At 47.1% G+C, this 26116-nt stretch overlaps 1 protein-coding gene across 15 annotated transcripts in view; it reads left to right on the top strand.

Moving 5' to 3' along the window:
• Window positions 1-21225, top strand: part of LOXHD1 (lipoxygenase homology PLAT domains 1) — a 183771-nt gene extending 162546 nt beyond the window's left edge. For 12 of the 15 annotated variants that reach the window (XM_004059372.5, XM_055368048.2, XM_063699195.1 and 9 more), the window contains 4 exons: window positions 7974-8144; window positions 11959-12091; window positions 13365-13523; window positions 19168-19851. In XM_004059372.5, coding sequence (XP_004059420.4) covers window positions 7974-8144; window positions 11959-12091; window positions 13365-13523; window positions 19168-19648 — 944 coding nt within the window. In that variant the 3' untranslated portion in view covers window positions 19649-19851. Of the gene's footprint in view, window positions 1-7973; window positions 8145-11958; window positions 12092-13364; window positions 13524-19167; window positions 19852-19899 lie in introns of those variants that run through there. The other 3 variants (XM_063699192.1, XM_063699193.1, XM_063699194.1) reach the window with 3 other exon arrangements.
• The last annotated feature ends 4891 nt before the right edge of the window (window positions 21226-26116 follow it).

Here is a 26116-nt window from a genome sequence, read left to right as displayed (position 1 = left end):
TTCAACAGACATTGGGTCTGAAACCAGGATAATATCGCTGGTAGGTCTTCAGGCTCATCAAGAAAAGGAAGATTTCTGTATCCTTATTTTTTTGTTTTATTTCATTTTTGAGACAGAGTCTCACTCTGTTGCCCAGGCTGGAGTGCAGTGGGGCCATCTCTGCTCACTGCAACCTCTGCCTCCCAGGTTCAAGTGATTCTTCTGTCTCAGCCTCCGGAGTAGCTGGGATTACAGGAGTGTGCCACCACACCCGGCTAATTTTTGTATTTGTAGTAGAGGCGGGGTTTCATCATTTTGGCCAGGCTGGACTCAAACTCCTGACCTCAAGGGATCCACCTGCCTCGGCCTCCCAAAGTGCTGGGATTACAGGCATAAGCCACTATGACTGGCCGTTCTGTATCCTTATTGAGCCCATGTGGTTGAGATACTAGGTTCAGGGGAGGGAGAGAGAAGTCCAGGTTTTGTGTCCAGTTTCCTTTTAATGGTAACTTTCTCCTCCAGAGATGGAAGTTTAAATGTTAATACAAGCTAAGATGGCTAAACATGTCCTTAGACTCTCTCTATGCCACACTTTTTATGTTTATTTTAATTTTTTTTCAAGATACCTTATGCTTCCCTTGCATAGACACGTATGAGGAAAAATATGTTTTGTTTGAGAGTCTTCTACAATAAAGATGGGGATTTCTGAACAAATACCATATAAATCAGGTGACAAATGCTTAGTTAACTTAAAGCGTAGCAATCTTCTCTTCCTCTGAATCTACCTTTCAACCGTTTTTGTCTATTCAATATTTCTTTTTTAGTGAAAAATTTTAAACATGCACAAAAGTGAAGATAATAGTGTAATAAACTTCCACATAGCAATCACCCAAGTTCAAGAATTATGAATTAGTGATTCACAATTGAATCAGTTATTGATTATTGAACTGTCAAATTTGAACTATTGAAATTTGTCACACCAGCTGTATTGTTCATACCTTTTAAAATTTTTTCTTTTTGGTTGCTGGGGGATATAAAATCAAATCCTAAACTTCATGTCATGTCACCCCAAACATAGTGTGTTTCTATTTATTTATTTACAGATGGAGTTTCACTCTGTCACCCAGGCTGGAGTGCAGCGGCGCCATCTCGGCTCACTGCAACCTCCGCCTCCCGGGTTCAAGCGATTCTCCTGCCTTAGCCTCCTGAGTAGCTGGGATTACAGGTGTGCAGCACCACACCTGGCTAATTTTTGTATTTTTAGTAGAGACAGGGTTTCACCATGTTGGTCAGGCTGATCTCTTTTTAAAATGAACAGTTTCTTACAAAATTACACCACCACTATCATACTTAACAATGATTTATTTGTATTGTTCAATTTCCACTCCATGGCGAATTTTCCCAATACTATGTAATATGTAAATTTTCTTAATATTGTATATGGAATATATGGAAAATATGTAAATTTCCTCAGTACTGTATACTGAGTAAGTCTGTGAGGAATACAATGTATTGAGGAAATACTGTTTATTGATGTGATATGAAGTACACAGAAGTCCCATTATTATTGGTGCTAACATTGAATAGTGGATACAGGGACTGCCAGCCTGATTACTCCACTATAAAGTTTCCTCATAACTCTTCATCTAATGGACTCATCCAGTGATGATCAATTAAGGTTACAAATGGTGATTTTCTAATTCTTTCATTTCTTATTCATTTAGTAGCTAGAATTTTTCTGTTAAAAAAAGTCCCTCAGGCTATTTAATTACCATAAAATATAGTTCATAGAGGAAAATCAAGACAAATGATTAATTCTCCATAATTCCAATTACCCAGATAGCTTTTATAATACTGAACAAATTATAACCAGAGTATTTATTTTCTAATTTATCTTGTTCTTCATGCCTTCTTTGGTTAAATTAAGCTCTGAGGAAAGAAAGAATTTATGTGTTTTCTTTTGAAAAATATAAATTCATGGCTGGGCGTGATGGCTCACGCTTGTAATCCCAGCAGTTTGGGAGGCCGAGGCTGGCGGATCACGAGGTCAGGAGATCGAGACCACGGTGAAACCCCGTCTCTACTAAAAATACAAAACAAAACAAAACAAAAAAAGCCGGGCGCAGTGGCGGGCGCCTGTAGTCCCAGCTACTCGGGAGTCTGAGGCAGGAGAATGGCGTGAACCCGGGAGGCGGGGCTTGCAGTGAGCTGAGATCGTGCCACTGCACTCCAGCCTGGGCGACAGAGCAAGACTCTGTCTCAAAAAAAAAAAAAAAGAGAAAAAGAAGAAAGAAAAATATAAATTCGTAGAAATATTAGGCTGGTGTAAAAGTAATTGCAGTTTTGCCAAAACCACGGTGACTTTTGAACCAGCCTAATGTAAAGAACCTCAGAAATCATCTATTTCAATTCACACATTGTACAAGTGAGGATACTGAGGCATGGGGATATAACGTGTTCAGTTTGGTGGATATGCTGAGACTGCAACCCGATCTGCCAGATCCCAGAGTGTTGCTCTGGATGGCCTCTTAGATAACGTATGTGAAAAAGTGTTTGTGGAAAAATAATAGCTAGATTCTCGTATTCATCCACAGCTAGGGCTCTGTGATGGTTCCATATCTTACTTCAAACCATTTATTGATCTTACTGAAGAAATGTGAGTTACCTAGATGAATCCTTAGCTTGCCAAAGATTATTGTCAAGAATGGAGTTGCTTGGTGAAGAAAATTATCTGACTACCTGAGAAGAATTTTTAGTGGTTTGTGCTGGAGCAAAGAATTGACAGTTCACTTTAGAAAGTAAAAATCATTGATCAGTTCTATGTTTATTGAATGCTAAGTCTATACCACTGTGATACAATTAAGAGCTCCTAAGATATGATTCTCATTCCCTAAAATCTCATTAGAGACGTCAGGCATACACATAAAACCAGCCACAAAAGTTAGGGCATAGTTATGACCTGAATAGCAGAGATTTCTCAAGATGTCTGTGCTCATGGCCAAGAGAATGGACAAGCAAAAAACGCTGAGAGCCCGGGGATTTTGGAGGGCATTGAAGAGGAAGTGAGGTCTAAATTGTCCAGAGGACAATAGGCAGGTATTTAAGGCAAGGGAAAGCTGGGTGCCATAATGAGGAGAGAGGAAATGCCAAAGGGATGCTTAAATCCATCTCACTGGGCTAGGGGATTTGTAAAAGGGCTCTTCCTTATTGAGGTGAGAGATAAGATGATTGGAGTCAGGCTGAAGAAGGCCCTAAATATGTAAACACAGAGTTGGGCCCTTTTGTCCCATCAGATGTGGAAAGCCACTGGGGAACCGCAGGCAGAGATGGCATGTTAAACTCTAGGGAGCAGCTGCAAGTCTCACTCCCATCCAGAGACTGCCATCTCTTCCCTGAAAAGATTGAGACCTCACACTGCACAGTTTCTAAGCCTTTTTCTTAAAGTAAACTTTCAAAACTGTGGGACAAAATAATCAATTCTACTAGGACAGGCCACCACTCACTGCTAGGGCTTTGAATTCTTTTTCCCATCCACTCTTAAAACTTCACCATTAGAGCCATTCTTCCCTATTCAATAATGGTGCACACTAATGCATTCAATAAACACTTATTTAATAATATGCCAAGCACTGTCCCAGGCATTGAAATATAGAGGTGGATAGGTTACAAAAGGCTCCTGTTCTCAAGGGGCTTGCAACCTAGTGGAAGAAGACAAACTATACAATATAGGAGAAAACAAAAACAAACTTATTTCAGATTGTGAAGTGGACATATCATTATTGACAGAAAGTAATTGGGGATTAGGAAGCTTCTGCAAATAGGGTTGTTAACAAAGTCTTTCTCAAAGACAGAATATTTGGTCTGACACCTCAGTGATGAGATGGTGTTGACATTCAGAACCTGGGGAATATAGTTCCAAACAGACAGAATGGTAGATGCAAAGTTTCTAAGAAAAGAGAGGGTTTCATATATCAAGGGATAAAAAGAAGGCCAGTGTAGTTGGAACAGAGTAAGTGAAGTTGTGAGTAGTATGAAATAAAATCAGAGGAGTGGAAAAGGACCAGATCATGTCAATCCTAATAGTCCTTGGTGAGCAGTTTGCATTTTATTCTGACAGTGATGAGAAGCCATTGGGGGGTTTTATATGGAGAAGTGACAAAATCTGATATATCATTTTAAAAGATTACTATGATGCATTTGGAAGGATATTATAGCATTGTGTACAGAAGTACAAGCCTGGATACCAACTAATTACCCATCAACAAGGACAAGATAAATAATTTGGTGATACGTGCATTCAATGAAATACCAGGCAACTATGAAAAAGAATGAGTCCGTATTTATATTTTGATATAGTTTGTCTGTGAGTAAAAGGTGTCAAATAGTGTAGAGTGTTTGTTACTTTTGTGTAAAAAAATAAAGCAGAACCCTAAAAGAGGAGACTTTGTAAAGCAATGGATTCTTTGTCAATTTCAGATGGTTCCTTCTTGGTCTACTGATATGCTTTGGCTCTGTGTCCCCACCCAAATCTCACCTTAAATCGTAATAATCTCCAAGTGTCAAAGGCGAGACCAGGGGGAGATAATTGAATTGCGGGGGTGGTTTCCCCCATGCTGTTCTTGTGATAGTGAGTGAGTTCTCACAAGATCTGATGGTTTCATTAGGGGCTTCCCCCTTCGCTTGGCAATCATTCTCTCTCCTGCCACCTTGTGAAGAGTTGCCTTCTGCCATAATTGTAAGTTTCCTGAGGCCTCCCTAGCCATGCAGAACCGTGAGTCAATTAAACCTCTTTTCTTTATAAATTACCCAGTCTTGGGTATTTCTTCACAGCAGCATGAGAACAAACTAATACATCTGCTAAGGCCAAGTAGGATATCCACCATGCAGCTAGTGCTGGCCACTCAGTTAGCCATGCTGTACCTGTGAGTCTACTATCCTGCTATCTACTCTCTACTATCCTGCTGTCATCATCAGCAAAATCCAGACACATGACATCAGCCTGCCAGAGCCACCTGTTCCTAGTTGCATGTTTCATAGATTCTTAGTGGGAGAAAGTCATGGTAAGATCCCTGTCAATCACACCCAAAATTTCCGAAACAAGGCAATTAAGTGAGCAGTAGGCACAAAGCTCATGGAAGGAGTTTCTTTGAGGAATTCTAATTTGAAAATTGTGGATGGGGTCAGACAATGCCAATTTTTGAGAGGACGGGGGAAAGGGGGCCACAGTGGGAAGAGAGGCAACCTGCCACTGAGCACCAGGGCAACCCAGGCCAGACAGGCTCCTATTCTGGTTGTCTTCATCCATGCAGTGGGGGCAATGAATTATATGTGGATAAAGGTAAAGCCATCCCAGAATCCACCCTTCCCCTTAACTCACTGTTTTTCTCTGTCACCATTCTGGCTGGAGCCCGGAAAGTGTAATTGTGTAGTGAAAACTGTGTAGGGTAGAGCATGATAAATGGTGCATTCCAGCAACAGAAACAATCTCGTGATGGCCCACGTCTCCAGGTAATGCCATCCTCCTCCGCTAGCATACTCATGCCCACACTCACACATGCAATCACATGTTCAAACTTCCCATTGATTTCCTATTGCTGTGATTCTGTAGAAAGACCTCTCTGACTCTGGTCCTGATACATTGAATCAGTAGTTCTCAAGGTTTCGCTCTAGGACCAGCAGCGTTGACCTCTCCTGGGAGCTAGTTAGAGATGGGCATTCTTGGACCCCACCGCAAACTGAATCAGAAACTCTGGCAGTAGGGCTCAGTAACCTATAGTTTAATAAACCCTCCAGGTGATAGTGATACAGGCCCAGGTTCTCAGCCTTGGCTACACATTGGGATCACCTGGAGAGCCTTAATGACTAATGATGCCTAGGCCCCACTCCAGAGGTCTGTAGCAATCAAACTGTCTAAGAGCTGGATAGTAGAATCTGTTTGTGTGTGTGTCTTCTGTCACACACATGCACACAGTGAGGATGAACGGTGGGAGGAGGACAAAAAGTCTCTTCCACCTGGACACCTTCCAATAAAATCGTCAACTTGTCGCCTTTTTCTCTGCCTTCCTCTTTACCTGTCTCTTCCTTCCTATATTCCACTTCAGAAGTGTTTGAGCACTGCTTCAGCAGGTCTCCTCTGCCTCATTTCCAGACTGAATGCATTGAGGCTGCTAAGTAGTTCAATCTTCGACAGCCAGCAGTCGCACTTGAGGCAGAAGGTCTCATCTTCATGACACTGTCAGGAAGCATCTCAGAAAGCAGCCATTTTGCAAACTTACAGGTGGAATTGGCCCTAATGTAGAAAAATGAAAGACTAATCGAGTTAAAAAACAAATTTATTGTTAAAATAACTTACCTCCAGGCGAGGTGGCTCATGCCTGTAATCCCAGCACTTTGGGAGGCTGAGGCGGGTGGATCACCTGAGTTCGGGAGTTCGAGACCAGCCTGACCAACATGGAGAAACCCTGTCCCTAATAAAAGTACAAGATTAGCCAGGTGTGGTGGTGCATGCCTGTAATCCCAGCTACTTGGGAGGCTGAGGCAGGAGAATTGCTTGAACCTGGGAGGCGGAGGTTGCGGTGAGCCGAGATCACGCCACTGCACTCCAGCCTGGGCAACAAGGGTGAAACTCCGTCTCATAAATAAATAAATAAATAAATAAATAAATAACTTCACTGTTTAACTCAACAGAAGTGTTTTAAAATTTAGCTTAATTCTATTGGTGCTGTTTTCCACTTCAGTGAAGACCTGTGTTTACAAAACATAAGAAGTACTTTTTCAACCCGGAATGATGCTATACCAGGACCGCCAATGTGTATTCCCTGCTGAGCCTTAACATGTGTCCCCTGTGATCTGGGTGACTGCAAGTGTGTCTATCTTTTTGTGTCCCTTTGTGCTTTAAGACTCTTGGAGTTTCCTTGTGGACATATAATGAGCAGCAAGTAACCTGCCAAACCACTGGGATATCCTCCTGCCTGGGGTCCTTTGGTTGTAAGGGTTCTCAAGGACTTTGAAGAGAAGAGAGTAACTCAACCAGTGCATGGTATAAAGAGCATGCAGCTGTCACACGCATGCTATTTACACCATGCAGGCAAGTGCACATCAATTCATATTTGATAGCTGTGCTATGGTGGGCACACTTCCGAGGGAAGCCCTGCCAGTTATAACAAGGGCAGCTATGTGTTCAATATTAGCAACATACCCAAAAGAAATAGCAGCTTTGGATTTCTTCTATGATTGTTGAACAGCTTAGCCAAGTCATGACACATTAATTCATTCAGCATTCATTGAGCAACTGCTACTTGCCAGTCATTATGCTAGGCATGCAAGAAACGAAAACAAGTAAGACCTACTCCCTGCCTTCAAGAGCTCATGGCCTGGAGGATGAGACACGTGTAAATACTGACAAAACAAGGTGGACAGGGTGTGGCCACGGCAGATGCAGGGGGCTATAGGAGCATGGAGAACACCTGATGCAGGCCTAGCAGGTGATCAGGGGACATCAGGGAAGGCTTCTTGGAGGAGTTGACACCTGAACTGATTCTGGAAGGATAATGGGCATGGACTAAGTAAATACTGGTGTCAGGAAGTAATAGAAGTCATCCTTCATCTTGGTGAGCTCCAGAAAGTTCTATTTTGGGTCAGAGATCTCAATTATAAATCTAATGACAGCTATGAGCTCTCTCCCTGGTAAACTGTTCATGAATAATTACAGCACAATTTCTTGGGGTCATGGACTGCTTAAGTTCCATACACAGATCCTCTAGGGTTCATGAACCCAAAGTTAAGGGCTTTGCGAAAATTATATCCTCTGTGCTGGAGGAACCCTCTGAGACCACCTAACCCAACCCCTCACTTTATCAACAAGGAGATCAAGGCCCAAAGAGGACAGATAACTTGTGCAGGGCCACACAGCCAATGGGTTGTGGGGATGTAGAAGTCTGAAAGGGGAGGGAAGGCACGTCCAGCTTCCAGCCCCCATGGTGTCTTTTCCACAGGGATATTTCCTGGCTGGCATCTCAGCTATGTCGATGTGAAGGACAACTCCCGCGACGAGACCTTCCACTTCCAGTGCGACTGCTGGCTCTCCAAGAGTGAGGGTGACGGGCAGACGGTCCGCGACTTCGCCTGTGCCAACAACAAGATCCATGATGAGCTGGAAGAGACCAGTATGTGGGGGAGAGCATTGGCTCAGGAGGGAGGCAGGGAATGGTGCTGGAATAAGAAGACACCGTTCCAGCTAGAGGGGGGTCAGGTGCCCGATGCAGGGAATAATATGGAGATATGCATGAGGAAACATCCTAAATGCTGTTTGGTGAAACTGGAACTGCTAAGAAACACTGATGCCAGCTCATGGCTCAGAATCACAGGGACTAATTAGGTAGCAGGAAAACCCACTGGGGACAAGCTGACCCTGACCTGAAGGCTGAGCTGGGTGGTTTGGTGTGGAGTCCTCTCTGGTTTATTTTTATAACATGGACATCATCCAACTGATGCCTGCGGCAACAGCTGCCTAATCAACGCTTCCTAGAAACAGAATGCAGGGGAAGCCAGTATCTCCAGCAGCGGCTTTCCTTTTGTCCCTTCCTCAGGGGATATTTAAAGGGGAAGAGTAATTGATCCTGAGGGGATGGACATCAAAGCTGAGGGAGATGTGCCTCTCACAGATGCCAGGGTCTGGGCCCAACAGATTGGAAGAGGCTTGTCAAAGGCAGAGTGTGACATAAGAAATGGATTTTTCCAATCTTAGTTATTAAGGCAGCACTAGCTTCAGTAAGAGGCAAACCCCTAAATCTCAGTGTCTTCACACAACAAAACATTTTTCACTCCTATAATACCCAGTCCAGTATGTGTGTTTGGTGGGAGGTCTTCCATGGAGTGATTTAGGGACCCAAGCTCCTTCTGTCTGTATCTCTCTCTGGGACATCCTCTGGCAGGGCCAATGTCTTCCTCTCTGCAGCCCCTCCCACTCCCTATGCTCCCACTCTTGAAGCCTTTTAAGGCTGCCCAGTCAGCCTTACCTGCAACACTTCCAGCCAAAATACAGTCCAGCTTGCAGGCCAACTCCCCAGGGATGGAACAGTCACTGCTTGCTTCACCAGACAGTTCAGCTAGAAAATCCATCTTCATATTTATGTTATTGAAGCACCCCTCCTTTGGTAGTCCCAATGGAGTCAAACAGAAAATTTCAGGAGTGGTCAGGACTCTTGGTTGTATGTACCTGAAACCCAATCCTAAGCTGGCTGTAGCAAAAGGGAATATATTGGCTCCCAGAACTTGGAAGTCTTGGGTGGCTCTAGCCGAGACTTGGCTGTCTCCAGAGGCTCCCGTGGTCTCAGTATGTCTCTTTCTCTCTTCTCCTCTCAACTCTGTTTCCTCCTATGTGTCAACTTTGTTTTAGTACAGACTCTCTCCATTGTGGAAGTTGGCTGCTCGCAGCTCTAATCCCACACCATTCCAGCTTAATAGCTTCCATGGAAGGGAAGAGAGCATCTCCCTGCTTAAGTTCCATACACAGATCCTCTAGGAGGATTCTGGGGAGGATTCTGATTGGGCAGGCCCAGGACTCTCAGCTCCATCCAACCCACATGGTAGGAGCTCCTCAGCGTAAACAATGGTCCTGAAATGTAAGACAGTAAAATCCAAATGTCCACTAGAAGCCCAACTATGCTCCTAGCATTCCTCCATGGCCATCACATGCCCCTGTAGTTCTTGTCTCGAGACTAAACATCTGTTTATTCTGCAGCTCCTTGAACAATGTGACATTGAATCTTCCCTGCATCCTGTCCCTTTCCCTCTTGGTACAACCTGTATCACTCATCCGCTGCCCTCTGCAGATGCCATGCCCAGGATGAAGGCAAGATTTCAACGGGGATCTGTTCGCTCCTCTCCTGTCTTGCCTTTCAAACTACGACCCATGCCTCCTAAGCCCACAGTAGCTTTGCTGGTGGCCCCTTTATGCTAGTGACTTCCATGTGCTTCTTCCTTTGCATGACTACTGAGAGTCTTCCTCCAGTAGGGCTTGTCCTTGGGTGTGCTGGCCCCACGGGAGATCTGTTAGATGGGGCTCATCACATTTACCTGCCCTGAATATTCAAGTTCCTGATCCTCTTTCATCTGTTCCTTCCCAGCAACCTGTGAACAAAGTTGAGAATCATGCCTTCTACATTTTTATCAAGCCGCTTCATGTGGGAAAGAAAGCAAGGTGAAAATATGCTGATTGAAACTTCCTCTCAAAAGACCACCGATGTGACTAGCAACATGTGTTTCTAATCTACCTAAACGTCCTTGCTTACAAACCTTGCTTCTCTACCTTATCCTTAGAACCACTAGGAAAGAATTCATTTCAATCCATGTAGGAAACCCCACCCACATCATCTCTCACACCTCCTACTTGAGTCCATCACGGTGATATGCAGGTTCCCAGTGCTCCGTGCCTCCCTCACTGATTCTGACAAACCATTTCCCTAACCACACCCAGGATCCCTCTTTGAATTCACCAGTACCTGTTTGCAGAATAGACCATCACCTCCCATGGGAAAGCAGAAAGCAGTGGTACAACTTCCCTTGCTGGGATGGCTTTGGGTCTCTGGGCTGGAATCTGCCCTGGGCTGCAGAACCCCTCCCTACTGCAGAAGGATGCACTTTCTGTGGATCTCTTCCTCTATTAGAGGCTGCCTGTCTCTTTGCCTAGATTCACTCTACTTGTTTCAGGTAGCAGAGATTTCTCCTTGAGAAAAGTTACAGAGGCAAAAGGGTGGCTGAGGGGCTGGGATTGGTGCTACATTGAGCCATAGGTATGGTCATCTCTCCTCTTCATTATTTTTATCATGTCTCTGAGATAAAGGCACAGAAACAGAGCTACCCCTTTGGATCCAGAATCCCAGACCGTCAGTCATTCAGGTACTGCAGCAAGGGGTCTATGTCTAGGGACACTCAAGCCAGACACTTACTGTGTCCTCCAGGGTGCTGGTTCCATCCCTGGTCTGGTCCCTGGGGAGTGAGCCTGGATCACATGTCACACTCTCTCAGTATCTTGGCTTAGGGGGATCAGGTAGCAATTTTAATTAGGGTGGTTGGATAGACATCTCTGAGACATGACTTTTGAGTAAGGATGAGGAGGTGAGTCAGTGAGCCACGCCACTATGGGTGGGGGAGGGAGAGGGAAAGAGGGAAGGACTCCAGGCAGAAGGACAGCATTGCAGAGCTCTAGGGAGGAGCACACCTAAGTGCTCTGGGTGCAGCTAGGAGGCAGAGTGGCTGGAGTGAGAAAGAGAGAAAGTACCAGGACACGAGGTGGGAGAGGAAATGGGGAGCCAGGTTTTCCTCTTACCCCATGGTACTTTGGCTCTTTTTTGCAGGGTTATCTATCACATTCTGTCATATGGTACAGTCCGTGTTTGTGTCTGGGGCTAGAGATTGAGTTCTAGTGTCACCCAGGGTCTAGTCCAGTCCTGGCACTTGGCACCTACTTAACCAGTGTTGGAGGAGTGCACACCTGTGCAGACATGATTGAGTGAATAGCAGGGTGAGATGGAGTGACACCAAGACAAGATGCAAGTGAGACTGCTTGCTGGAGCAAGTGCAAGGGTCTTCGGGGGGGCTTTGCCTGCCTGGGTCTTTCCCCTTTGCTTTTGCACTGGGCCCCACTTCTTCTCCCTTCTCAGCACCAATCTCCATTTTGCATCTCACCCCTGTAGCTGAATGTTCAGCCCCACCTCCTGCTGCATTCCCAGTGGCTCCCATATTTGCCTGCAAAGAGGTTGCTACTATAAATAAAGTGAGAGCATTCGCTGTAGCCCCAGAATCCGGGCAGATTCTACCTACAACGCCTCAATCGTGGTGATTTTAACCTGCCTCCCCCACCCCCAGGCTGCAGCCTAAGATCAAATGAAGGACCGGAGGCCGTGACCCTCTTGCTCCCGCCCTGAAGACGGGCGCTCCTTCCCCTGTGCTGACCCTCCCCCACCTCCTCCATTACAGCCTACGAGATCGTCATAGAAACGGGCAACGGAGGCGAAACCAGGGAGAACGTCTGGCTCATCCTGGAGGGCAGGAAGAACCGATCCAAAGAGTTTCTCGTGGAAAATTCTTCTAGGCAGCGGGCCTTTAGGAAGTAGGAATGGGAGGCCCATGGGAAGTGGTGGGGGGTGGGTAGGTAAGGGAGGACCCCAAGAATCTCCCTCTTGGGTGGGAGCCATAGGTACACAAATGGGCCTAACCAGCAAGTACTTACTGAGCACATACTGTGTGCCAATCCTGTGCAAGCACCCAGGGGCTAAACAGGCAATGGTGAAAGGGAAAGCATGGGACTGCATTTAATGGGAGCCCACCCTGTGGATGGACAGTGCTACTCAGTCCAAACATTGCCCCACATCTACGTAGACAAGGACCACACCTCCTCCCATCAGAGCCACCTCTGAACTGCCCGGATGCCCACTTCATCTCCTCACTCTCTCCAGGACTGCTGAGACAGCCTCCACCTCCCCCTTAACTCTGCTACATCTTTCTCTTAGTCCATTCTGACTGCTATAACAGAATACCTCAGACTGGTAGCTTAGAAACAACAGAAATGTATTTCTCACAGTTCTAGAGGCTGGGAGTCCAGGACCAAGGCACCAGCAAATCTGGTGTCTGGTGAGGGCCTGCCTCCTGGTTCATAGCCATCTTCTCACTGTGTCCTCACATGGCAGAAGGGGGAGGGAGCTCTCCAGGGCCCCTTTTATAAAGGCATGAATCTCATTCATGAGGGCTCAGCTCTCATGACCCCATCACCTCTCAAAGACCCTACCTCCAAATACCATCACACTGGAGAATAGGTTTCAACATATAAATTTGGGGGAACTGGGGCACAGACATTCCATTTATAACAACCTTTTCTTCAAATCTCTACATCAGGATGCAGTCTGGACACCTTAGACTGGCACTTACCCCCACAGGCTGCCTGCACCCATACCTTCTCCATTAGCTTTTCCCTCCCTGAACCCAAACTTCACCCAAGCCAGCATTCCCCCAGAAATATCTGCACCTCCACACCCCACTATTCCCACCTATGACTTTGCTAAGACATGTCTGTTACAGGGGACTCTTCCCTTCCCCTCCTCCCTCTGCTCTCCAAGTCTCACCACCCTCCCCATCTCCATCCTGCATAACGATGTCACCATTCTTTGGTGCTGAGGCCAGGCAGCTAGTGGGGCTTTTTCATAGTGATTGTCTTGGTCCCAAACTGAACTGAACCCCTCAAAGCCTCCAGGACTGCCATGAGCTCCTGCTTGCCATCCCATCCCTGTTCCCTGGCCCACTGCTTGGAATGCAGCAGGCCCCCGACAAATGCTTACCTGCTTCAGTGGGCAAAGGCAGCTCATGGACCACACTTTTGTTTCCTGCAGGGGGACCACAGACACGTTTGAGTTTGACAGCATCTACTTGGGGGACATTGCCTCCCTCTGTGTGGGCCACCTTGCCAGGGAAGACCGGTTTATCCCCAAGAGGGAACTTGTCTGGCATGTCAAGACCATCACCATCACCGAGATGGAGTACGGCAATGTGTATGTACTGAGCCTCTCCCCAAGGAAGTACCACTCCCTCAGCATGGGGCAGGGACTGAGCTGGACCGTGGGCAAGAGAGCAGGGTGTGATGAGGTCTCTTCTTCAAGGTCAAGATTACCCTGTTCAGGAGGCCTAGAAGGCAGGAAGGGAAGAGACAGCTGTATGGTTCTGAAGCTATCTGGATTGTGCATCTACTATCAGAGGCAGGGGAGTAGGCCAGATGACCTAGGGTGCATCTAGTCTTTGAATCCAGGGATGCTTCCTTGGAAGGATACTGAGAAAATCAAACAGTGCCAGAGAGCAGAGACTTTCCTTGCCTTCCCCTTCCCTCAATCTAAAATGACAAAGAAACACAGTTTTGAAGCCTGGTGGGTCATAGTGAAAACCCACCATCCATGTGGGCAGAGTAGGGACCAGAGACAAGCTAGGGTAATCCAATGGTCCATCTGCCTCACAGTACCCCAGATAAGGGGCTTTGCATTCTCCCATCAGAGCCTTCTGGAGACTCAGACATTTCTGGAAGATTAAGGGTCTTAGTTACCTGGGCAACATAGTCACAGTCATCAATTTGTCTAATTAAAACCCCTTGGTAACCAAGCTGGAAGCCAGGAAGAGCCCTGAGGCTCTGGAAGGCAGGAAAGGTGCTGAGAAGGAGCCAGGGGAGGGTGGAAAGGGGAATCCAAGGTCAAGGCTTGCCAAAGGGTAAGTGAAAGCTGAGTACACAGCTCACAGGGCCAGAACCACCGTGGACCCTCCCACATCTGCACCTCTCCCTGGGGCTGGCCCTGCTCATACCACACCCTAGAGCCTTCCCTGCACAAGGAAAGGTAGCCCTTGTCTGCACAAAAGCGGCAGCCAGGCTGGACCTAGGCAGAGCCCTCGGCTATGGGCTCTGGCCCTCAGGAGCCCAAGCTTCTCAAAACCACATTTGTCCAACCTGCAGCTCCCTGGATTTGGCTCCCCCAGACCAAGCAACTCCTTGGGAATTTGGCAGAAGAGGTTCTGACCTCTGCGCAGACTGCCATAACAAAATATCAGAGAGTGTGGCTTAAACAACAGAAAGCTATTTCTCACAGCTTTGGAGGCTGGAAGTCTGAGATCAGGGTTCTAGCATGGTGGAGTTCTGGGAGGACTCTCTTTCTGTCCTGCACATGGCCGCCTTCTCTCTGTGTCCTCACGTGGCAGAGAGAGAGAGCTCTGGTTTCTCTTCCTCTTTGTGTAAGGGCACTAATTCCATCATAAGGGCCCCACCCTCATGACCTTATCTAAACCTAATTATCTCTTGAAGTCCCCCATCTCCAAATACCATGGCATTGGGGGTTCCAGCTTCAATGTATAAATTTGGGGAGATACAACTCTGTTCATAGCAACTTCCCTCTTGAGCTATGGCATTATTTGCTGCTCTTTTAGAGAAAGCCCAGCTCAAGTACAATCAATCCTGTAGGAGTTGCTCTATGTGGCTGCTAGGACCAGTACTGATGAGAACTTGACAGCTGGGAGACTATCCCAGAAAAGTGAATGACTCACTGAGCAAGTCAGGGCCAGGTCTAAGCCCTTTCCATGGCTCAGTACTACCTCCCATCCACAAGGACTGTGTCTGCTGATACTGCTCCTCTGCAAACCTCCCAAAATAAACAAAACAAAATAAAATAGTCACCCTCACATTACCCTTAAACCCACAATGTTGGCTGAGACAGAGTTCTCAGCACCACCTGGCACCTTCCTGTCTTAGGAGGAAAGGAAGGCAAAGGCCCAGCTGTAAGCTTCCTGCCCCACAGTCCTGGGCCTGAGTTGTAGAATTTTCCATCCTGCAGAAGAAAAAGCCGCTCTTAATTGAAGCATCTTTCCCTCCAGCCTCAGGAATGCAGCCTGTCTTTTGTTGTCACCAGGGCTGGGAAGGGGGGAGGAGGAAGAGATATCTGTGGGGAAGGGGCTCTTCCTGAAGTGAAGGGGTTGCAGGGGGTCCAGGCCTCTGGATACTAGCGCTGTCACCTGGTCAACTGTGTGGCCTCCAGCAGTTACCCATCACCTCCTTGTGCTTCACGCTGCCCTTTGGGAGGAGAGCTGGATGCTCTATAGGGTCTAGGGTAGAGGGACGATGGCAGGGGTGTCAGCCTAGGAGCTCTCTGAAGTCATGCCCTAGCTCACCCCTGCCTGCCTGCAGTTCTCAAGCCTGTGGTCTCTGCTGGATGAAAACCTGTCACCTGCAATTCTCAAGCCTGTGGTCTCTGCTGGATGAAAACCTGTCGCCTGCAGTTCTCGAGCCTGTGGTCTCTGCTGGATGAAAACCTGTCGCCTGCAGAAATACCACCTTCGTCCAGAAGGGGGACTTTGCAGGCATGTTTAATCGTGGTGACAATTCACATGGCCTCATTCTAGAAGGAACCTACATTCTGCATTATAAAACCACTTGCTTAATACTGTTTGTAACATCCACAATTCCTTTCCTGCCACCATGTTAGCCATATTTGGAGTTACATGAATTACAAATGAATTTAATCTCAATATCTCATATACACAATAACTCCAAATGTCCATCTCACAGCTATTTCCATTCTGATCCCTCTTTTGCAGTGTGCTGTTGACCTTCCTGACCAGTTCTCATTCATCACTAATAGCCTCAGGATTTGGGTGAAAGGTCATACAAAAAGAACTTGTTTTTTAACTGAAAACACCTTTATTGTTTATCCCGGTAGCATATCTAATACACAACCATAAAAATTCAAATACAGAAATGTATGTAAAAGAAAGTAAAAATTCCCTACAGCCCTGCCCATCAGAGGTGGCCACCATGATGAGCATTTTGGTGACCCCATTCTCTCTGGGATTTTTCTAATACACAATGTTCACAGATGTGTGCTTATACATAGTTTTGAATATGTATCACTTTTTTCTGCTCATTTTTCTCTGCTTTTGCCTTTACTCTGGCTGGACACCTTCCCCCCTTTCTAGCAGGAGCAGCCCGCTGAGTGTCCTTCCAAAGCCAGAGCTTTGTGTAAGTCTGCAGGGCCCACATTTTGGTGATCCTATAATTATGTCTATCAGAAAACATTTCCTTATATCTACACCAGGGAATATTTTTCAGCCATCAAAAATAATGAATTAAATACATACCAGATGACTTGGAGCAATTCCCAGGAAGTATTATTGAGTGAGAAAAGCGAGACACAGGAAAACATGTCTTATGTGATGCCGTTTTGTAAAGGGAACACTGACATCCCCATATGTCTATGTACACGTGGGTCTGTGCAGGGTTGGGTGAAATGGAGGGAAATTTGGCAGGCTACACCCTCAACTGTTACATGGGTTATCTGAGGAGAAGCGATGCTGAAGTGAGAAGAAGGAGAAAGAAAGAGAGCCAAGCAAAGAGGGAGCAAAAAAAAAGTACGTTTAGAAAAGTATGTATATGATCAGATGATTTTTGTATTTATATAGAATTATGCATATTAGTGGGCATATGCATAAAGAAATACATTTTAAGAGAATTTTAAAACAATGCAAGTATCTCCTCCTCTAAGAAATTGTAGTATGTAACAACAATCCAAATTTATCAAGTGATAAATTGGGGGAAGAAGGATCTCAAAACAGAATAAGGATTTCCTGCAAATGTCTTTAAATGGCTTATTCTTCAGGGCCAGGCAGGCTCTGGCTCTGGGTCACCTTAAGCAGTGACTTTTCTCCTTCAAGTCTCAGTTCCTCCTCCTATGAAATGGGAGGATGATGCCCAGGGCTGTTGTGGGAGCTAATGAGATTCAAGAATGCAAAGTCCTGGAGTTGTGTAAGCAGGCAAAAAACCAAAGGTGTTTTTTTTTTTTTTTTTTTTTCTGTTAAGAATGTTCATCTAAAAGAGGGTTTGATTTTGCACCATTGGGCACACCTTTTCAGTGTTGCATTCCTGAAGTTGTTAGCCAGCACCAAGACAGCTTGTTTTCAAAGGTGTTAGCATATTAGCAATTTGGAGTGGGAAGAAACCATAGCAATTGTTCAGTCCAAACCTCCAGCTTCGCCAATGGGAAAATCAAGATCTGGGTAGGATATGTGACTTGTCCAAGGTCACCCAGATGGTAGGTGGCAGGGCTGGGGCAGACAATGCCCTCTCGCATCCTGTGCAGCATTTTCCCACCATGCTGTCTCGCTTTTTCCTTTATAATTCCTGAACCCACTGTCATTACCCAGAGGCTAAAATTGGGGATGTGCAAGAGAAGGTTTGGGAGGACTTCTTGGTCCAAGACCATTCTCTTGGCTCTAGACTTGCTTCTGCTTGTGATGGCTTCTTCAATAGAGGACTTTCTCTTTCCCTTTGTATTCTGCAGTCCATGAACGCGCGCACACGCACACACACACACACACACACATGTACATATATACACAAACTCTTTGTTCAACTCAGCCAAGTGTAAGGGATTTGGGAGCGTACATTTAATAGTCATATTTCCACTTGGTTTTGCCTAAAATTGTCACTCTGGATTCAGCAACTCCCTCTAAAGGTGACAACACCAGGTACAAAAATGAACCAGTCCCTTTAAGGGAGCAAGAGTATCTGCAGACGGGAGTGAGCTTGGAAAAGAGCAGGTGACAGGTGAGAAAGGAAAGCACAGCTGTGTGCAGTGACTCACACCTGTACTCCTAGTGCTTTGGGAGGCCAGCGCAGGAGAATTGCTTGAGGCCAGAAATTTAAGATTAGCCTGGGAAGCATGGTGAGACCCTATCTCTACAAAAATATATTTTTTTAAATTAGCTGGGCATGATAGTGCATGCTCATAGTCCCAGCTTCTCAGGAGGCTGAGGCAGGAGGATGACTGGAGCCCAGGAGTTCGAGGTTATAGTGAGCTATGATCACGCCATTGCAGTCCAACCTGGGTAGAAAATTGATACCCTGTCTCTAAAGAAAATAAAAATTAAAAATACATAAAAATGAACAAAGGAAAACACAGGAAGAGGAGAGTCAGATCATGAGGAGTTTTGCAGACCGTTGTAAAGTCTTTGGCTTTTACTTGACATGGGAAGCCACTGGAGGGTTCTGAGCAGGGGAAGGACATACTTGGGCTTACGTCTCAATAGGATCACATGGCTGCTTCATAGAGAATTGACCACAGGTAGCAAAAAGCTAGAAGACCAGTTAGGAGGCTCTTGATAATTTCCAAATAGGAGATGATGGTGACTTGGACCCAAGTAGCAGGAGGGCAGATAGATACTAGACAGTTTTCAAGTGGGCTGGTTCTGGATATATCTTAAAAATAGGGTCGGCCAGGCACAGTGGCTCACGCCTGTAATCCCAGCACTTTGGGAGCCTGAGGCAGGTGAATCATGAGGTCAGGAGTTCCAGACCAGCCTGGCCAAGATGGTGAGAAAAAACAAAAATAAACTCAACAGGATTTGCTTATGGATTGGACATGGAGTATGAGGGGCAAAAAAGAAGCAGAAGAATCGAGAAGCAACTGGAAGAATGGAGATGCCCGTCCATGGTGAATTTTAAGTGAAATAAGAATCCATACTCACATTTAAACCAACATTTCCAGCTCCAATATCCCATCACCTTGGGAAGGGATCATTTGTAGATGAGCAAGGGGATCTGGGGGAGGGAGCAGCCTCGGCTGGGGTCTGCTTAGCCCCTACCCCTCCACTCTCCCACCTCTCTGCCAGGTACTTCTTTAACTGCGACTGCCTCATCCCCCTCAAGAGGAAGAGGAAGTACTTCAAGGTATTCGAGGTTACCAAGACGACAGAGAGCTTTGCCAGCAAGGTCCAGAGCCTGGTGCCTGTCAAGTACGAAGTCATTGTGACAACAGGCTATGAGCCAGGGGCAGGCACTGATGCCAACGTCTTCGTGACCATCTTTGGGGCCAACGGAGACACAGGCAAGCGGGAGCTGAAGCAGAAAATGCGCAACCTCTTCGAGCGGGGCAGCACAGACCGCTTCTTCCTGGAGACGCTGGAGCTGGGTGAGCTGCGCAAGGTGCGCCTGGAGCACGACAGCAGTGGCTACTGCTCAGGCTGGCTGGTGGAGAAGGTGGAGGTCACCAACACCAGCACCGGTGTGGCCACCATCTTCAACTGCGGCAGGTGGCTGGACAAGAAGCGGGGGGATGGACTCACCTGGAGAGACCTCTTCCCTTCTGTCTGAGGGGCTAGGGCCCCCACCCTCTCACTGAGATGCCCCAGTCTCACATTTCTGCCCTCCACCTTGGCGGTCAGCAGCCCTTCAAAGCCTCTAGCATTGGCACTGGGGGCTAGCAGGCCACTGAGAACTTCATGGGGTCCTGCTCCCCACCCTACCCCCAGTTTATTGAACCTACAGTGATAATAATTAGCATGTGTCATAATCTGTGGCTGCCCAAAAATAATTTTTTGTATTTCCTTTTTCTGTAATAACAGTAGTGACCAGGCTGGGACTTGCTGCAGAGTGTGGATGAGAAATTGAGTCTTCACCCAGGGGATAGAAGTGGAGAAGGAGAGGCCATCAAGATGGTGTATTTTAAGCAAAAACTAATTAACACTTTTCCCCAAAAAAGCTGGGCTAATTAAATTATTACCAACCATATCCTATAAAGAACTCATCTTAGCATCTGCTTGCTAAGAAGTGTATACTTTTCCCCAGTTTCAATAAATCCAGTGGCAAATGGAGAAAACCCTCAGGAAGAAGTGTTTTGCCGGGGGATTTATGAGCCTGTGAAAAGTAGATAATTCTTTCCATCACTTTACAGAGAACGCATTGGCAAGTGCCTGCTGGTTATCCCAGCCTGTGCTAACACAGTCAGGACTGGACACAAAGGTGATAGGGATGGCACCTGCAACAGCCTGGTCACTGGCACTCTAAGGCCGGGAGAGAAAGCAGGGTCATTGAGGTTATTTGGTGATTATCACCTGTGGCTCTCTGTGGGCAAGGTTTGGACCGAGAGCTGAGAGGGGCTTGGGAACAAAGTGAAGACCTGGTCTTTACCCTCAAGGGGAATGTGACCTTGATGGAGAGGCAGCAGGAGAACTGTACATTTGAGTACCCACACAGATTCACACATGCACACACACTCTCCCTGATCGGTAGTCACAAAGTCACAGCAAGACTTCGCAGAGCTCAGCACCTAACTTCTGATTTTCCTGTAGAGAAAAGGACAGCAACAAGGTGGGTCAGGCTGGAAAATATCCCTACAGGAGGGCACCCCAGGACCAGTGTTTCTGCAACTTTGCTGTCCCTGCACCCTCTGTCCCAGAAAGGTCTAAACTCGCAGTGAGGCTTCAGGACCCTGAGGCAAGTTCAGGCCCCTCTCAGAGATCTCTCAGAGAGAGGTTAAATGCACAGTCTCTGGGGGCAACCAGCCTGGGTTTAAATCCCCGTTCTGCCTCTTTGCAACTGTGAGAACTTGGGCACATTATTTTCTCTCTCTGGGCCTCAGTTTCCTTATCTGTAACACAGGGGGAATGATCACAATGCCCACCTTGTAGGTTATGATGAGGACTAAATGAGTTCATGTGTATGTAGTTTAAATTCAGTGCCTACACCAGATAGTGACTATATCCACCATGCTGAACACGCAGGACTTGGGGGATGGGGAGGGGAAGATGGCATCATTAAACAGCTTTGTTTCCATCTCCTTCTGTGGAACTGTTTCTTCCCCTGTCCCTAGATGAAAATTTAGACAAGCCTCACAACTCCCGTGGACTCCAGTAGGTAATAAAAAGTCCAACAAACACTTTAAGTCATGAAACCCATCTCCATTCTATAATTTAAATGTCCAGCCCCAATGTAAAGATTAAAACATCAAAGTTAAAATTGAGCTTCCTGCCATCTCCCGGCTCAGTCCCGTCACAGGTGGGCCCACAGTGAGGGAGGGGTGTGAGAGTGTGTGCAGTGAGTGTATTATGTAGTGTGCAGGTATAGTGTGTGTTTGAATGTGTGGGTGTACACATTAGTGTATGTGTGGTGTGTGCCTGTATGTGAATCACTGGGCATGTGTGTGTACATGAGTGTGGGTGTGTGGGGGGTGAATGTATGCATGTGAAGATGTGTGAGAGCATGTGTGTGCGCACACATCAGTGTGTGTGCAGGTGTGTGTACGTGCATGTGAATATGTGTGCATGTGTGTACACAAGTGTGGGTGTGGTGTGTGCATGCAAGTGTATCTGGGTGTGTGAAGGCATGTGTGTGTGTGAACACGAGTGCAGTGTGTGCATGCATGTGAATCTGTGTGCCTGTGTGTGTATACAAGTGTGTGATTGTGTTGTGCATGCATGTGAATCTGTGTGTGTGTACATGAATGTGGGTGTGATGTGTGCATGCATATGTGTGTACGTGAGTCAGCCTCCCCTCTCTTCCCCTACCTTGCCCTGTCCGTCCTCCTCCTGCCTTTTGGTGACCCAGGGTTTCGGACTCCTGCGGGAGGAGGAGAGGTGAAGGCGGCAGGCAGCTTCCTGTCTGAGGGCTGCTATTGTGGCTAGTGTCTTTGTTTCCAGGCCTGGCAGGTGTTTAGACTTTCATGAGCACTTGTGTGGGTTCACCCTCCACGCTGTCCTCTTGTTTAGGATCTGAGACACTGCACAAGAGGCCCTCGGGCACCCTTCTCTCTGACACACTCCAGCCGTTCAGGCCACTCACCTCTCTGTGACCGGGGCCAGCCCATCTCATCCCAGCCATGTCTCCAGAGTGGGCAGGCAGCTTGTCTGCCGTGTGTGGACACACCCCATCTCACATAGCCCTGCTGAAGCCCCAGTCGCTTGCCTCAGATTCAAGGGCAGCCAGGAGGCAGGGCGCACGCTCAGCCCCACAGCAGGCCTCTCAGGATGTCCTACCCTCGAATCCACTGCCTCCTCTCAGCCTCCCCATTCCTTGTCAGGACCTGGAGATGAGTGTGCAGCCCAGAGTCCAAACTGGTTCTCTGCCCTGTCCTTCTGGCAAGAGATACACAGGGCTCTCACTGCAGAGTGTGGCATCTGGGTGACTCGGCCACTGCTGGTACAGGAAGAACCCGTTACCATCCTGTTGCTGGTGTGTCCTGTGAATTTTGGCTTACCATCGGTGGGGTAGTGCTGGCCTGGCTCAACAACATACCCCAGGACCTTAGAGAGCTTTCCGGCCATCCTTTACCTGCCCTACTGGCTCGGCTTTCCTCAGAGGACTTGGGATCTGAGGAAACTATTGCTTCGAGAGCTCCATTAAAACTCCTTAATACCTTTGGTCCATTCCGGGGCACTTTCTTACCCACGGGCCTCCCCACCCCCTGCCCCCTACCTGGTTCTCCAAGTTCCTGGACCTGGGCCATCTCCATCTGGGCAAGTCGCCCACAGCTCTGTGCCCAGCAGGGTGGCCCCCAGCAATGTCACACACACTGTCCTCTCTGCTGTCCTCTGCCAGGGCTGATCTGTGCCTGAAGTCTCCTTGCCACCCATCCACTCCTCCACCCTACCAGGCACTGTGCTTCACATTCTTTTATTATTATTATTATTTGTTTTGTTTTTTGAGATGATGTCTCACTCTGTCACCCAGGCTGGAGTGCAGTGGCACGATCTCGGCTCACTGCAACCTCCACTTGCTGGATTCAAGTGATTCTCATGTGTCAGCCTCCCAAACAGCTAGGATCACAGGCACATGCAACCAGGCCCAGCTAATTTTTGTATTTTTAGTTGAGATGAGGTTTCACCATGTTGGCCAGCCTGGTCTTGAATTCCTGACCTCAGGTGATCCACCCACCTCGGCCTCCCAAAGTCCCCACTCCCGGCCCACATTCTTTTTTTTTAATTCATGCATAATAATTATACACATCTGTGGGGTACATATGGTATTTTGATACATGTATACAATCTGTAATGATTAAATCAGGGTAATTGGCATATCCGTCACCTCGAATGTTTATCATTTCCTTGTATTGGGAACATTTCAAATCTGCTCTTCCAACTAATTTGAAATATACAATAAATTATTGTTAACTAGAGTCACCCTACTGTGCTGTAAAACTCTAGAACATATTCCTCCTATCTAACTGCATGTTTATACCCATGAACCGGCCTCTCTGTATTCCTCCCAACCCCATTCCCAGCTTCTGATAACTATCATTCTACTCTCTACCTCCATGAGAACAACTTTCTTATCTCCCACTTCTGAGTGAGATCATGACCTGCTGCTCTGCTGCTGAAGGGCAATGGCAGCAGTCCAGGGCAGGTGGCCCTCAGGTTCTGGGGAGCATACACTTCAGGTCCCTTTGTCCCCAGGGGAGACTCCTTGGCATGCTGCATCACCCATCCCTCAAGGTATAGGATACTACGTGGGCTAGAGTGCTGGGGACTTGGTCACACTCCTGGGTCCAGCCATTGTTGCAATGCTGCAGCCCTCTGGGTAGATGTAGGGGTTGTGGGTGGGTCTCCAGGGATGTGGAGATGCGGGGGTTTTTGGGCCCCGGGGCAGGATATAGTCTGGTGGTGGCTGGGTTCTTAAGATGGTGTTGTGCTGCAGCTACTTTGATCTCAGGGGGTGTGTGGACTCGGCATGAACACGATCTCTGGAGAAATGCAGTCGCATGGGCTCCAGGCAGCTCTCCATACTTGTCTCAGGGCCCATGAGGGCTGAAGGACTCTCCCATGATGAGGACTGCAGGAGTCTGCAGTGTAATGTGGACCACTGGGGATCTCTTGCTTACCTTTTCCCCTCCTGGCTCTGAGCCAATCCCTGCCTTCTCCTTCCATGCTTTAGAAGTTCCCTGTCACTTCCCTGCTGAATTCTAGCGTTCTCCCTTGGAAGCTCTATTTGATGTTTGGTTATCTACTCGCTGTTTTGGTTGTTCTTGGTGGAGGAGGTGAGTTCTGGGCCCCTCTAGTCAGCCTTCTGGAAGCCCCTTTTCTGTGCATCACATTCTTTACATCTCAACTCAAGGCCTCCAATCACTCCAGGAAACATTTCCATTACCCCTCCCCCAAGACAGAACTAGAAGCCCACCCACATCTATGAGAAGTATGTTGGAATTGTGTGTCTCCTCATGTGTCTTCCTAACTGGAGTGTGAGTTCTTAAGAAGAAAAGCTAGGTCTCACTCATCTCTGTAACCCCAGCACTGAGCACAGGCCCCAGGGCATAGTGTGGGTACTAAGTGCATGTGTGGTGAATGGATGGATAGATAGATGAATGGATGGGTAGGTGGGTGGATGGGGGGAATGGGTGGATAGATGGGTGGGTGGGTGGATGGATGGATGGATGGGTGGGTGGGTGGGTGAAAGGGTAGATAGATGGGTGTGTGGATGAATGGATGAATGGATGGTTGGATGGGTGGATGGATGGATATATGAGTAGGTGGGTGGTTGCATGGGTGGATGGATGGATATATGAGTAGGTGGGTGGTTGCATGGGTGGATGGATAGATGGATGGGTGGATGGGTGGATAGATGGGTGAATGGGTGGGTGGATGGGTGGATGGATAGATGAATGGTTGGGTGGGTGGATGGATAAGTGGGTGGATGGGTAGATAGATGGGTGGGTGGGTGGATGGATGGATGGGTAAATGCGTGAATGGGTGGATGGATGGGTGAATGGGTGGCTGGGTGGCTGGGTGGCTGGCTGGCTGGCTGGCTGATTGGCTGATTGGTTGACAGGATGGGTGAGTGGATAAATGGACAGATGGGTGAGAGGGTGGATGAATGAGTGGATGGGTGGATGGATAGATGGAGAGTTGGCGAGTGGATGGATGTGTGTAGGTAAATGAGTCTATTTCATGGCTTAGAATATTTTCTATGATGAGACTCATCCCAGCTCAAGGACTTGAGGAAGCCCAACCTCATCATCTGTGATCAGGATACTCTTCTCGATCCCTCAACTATTGCCCAAGAGCCCCTTAGCCAGTCTGAGTCATTTCTCCAAAGACCTGTTACTTAACCTTCTAGCAGCCCAGCTCTCCTTCTAATGAAATTCCCAAGTTTGGGAACTTCAGATTTCAAACCCTCCTTAGGGCATGTACATTGTGTATTGACAGACAGTGGCCCTGGGCTCACCCCTGAGGTGGATAGAAGAGAAGATTGTTCAGGGGATCCACTGGACCTTTGCCTCAGGGAGGTTCTATATATTGTTGGGGCTGAGGAAGGACAACACCAGGAGTCCTGGTCCAGTCTAGAGCCATTCAGTAGAAGTTACCCCTGGTCATTCATTCATATGTCAATGCTGAGGAAAAAGTGGCAAGCAAAAGAGATGAAAATCCTGGATTTCATGGAGCTTATATTCTAACTGGGGGAAACAGATATAAACAAACAAATATATAAATTGTATGATATGTCATATGGAAACGCATAATGAAGAAAAATAAAGTAGGGAAGAGAGACATGGGGGATGTTTGCAACTTTAAATAGGGTGGTGAAAACTTGATATTGAATAAATAAATCCCTAATGCAGATGAGATGATGCCATGTAGACATCTGAGGGGAAAGCACTCCAAGCAAATGGAAAAGCAAAGATAAACCTGGAATGTTGTTGAAACTTCAGGGAGGCCACTGTAGCAGAAACAGCATTAGGTCAAGCAAGCCAATAAGAGATACGGTCAGAGCAGTGATGAGTCCTACGGGACCTTGAAGGCACTTGAAGGTCTCTGGCATGTACTCTGAAAGAGATGGGTAGCTATTGGATGA

This window comes from Gorilla gorilla, chromosome 17, assembly GCF_029281585.2.
Source record: "Gorilla gorilla gorilla isolate KB3781 chromosome 17, NHGRI_mGorGor1-v2.1_pri, whole genome shotgun sequence".
Classification (NCBI taxonomy): domain Eukaryota; kingdom Metazoa; phylum Chordata; class Mammalia; order Primates; family Hominidae; genus Gorilla; species Gorilla gorilla.
The sequence above is the reverse complement of the archived record's forward strand: the minus strand, read 5'-3'. Positions and strand labels throughout refer to the sequence as shown.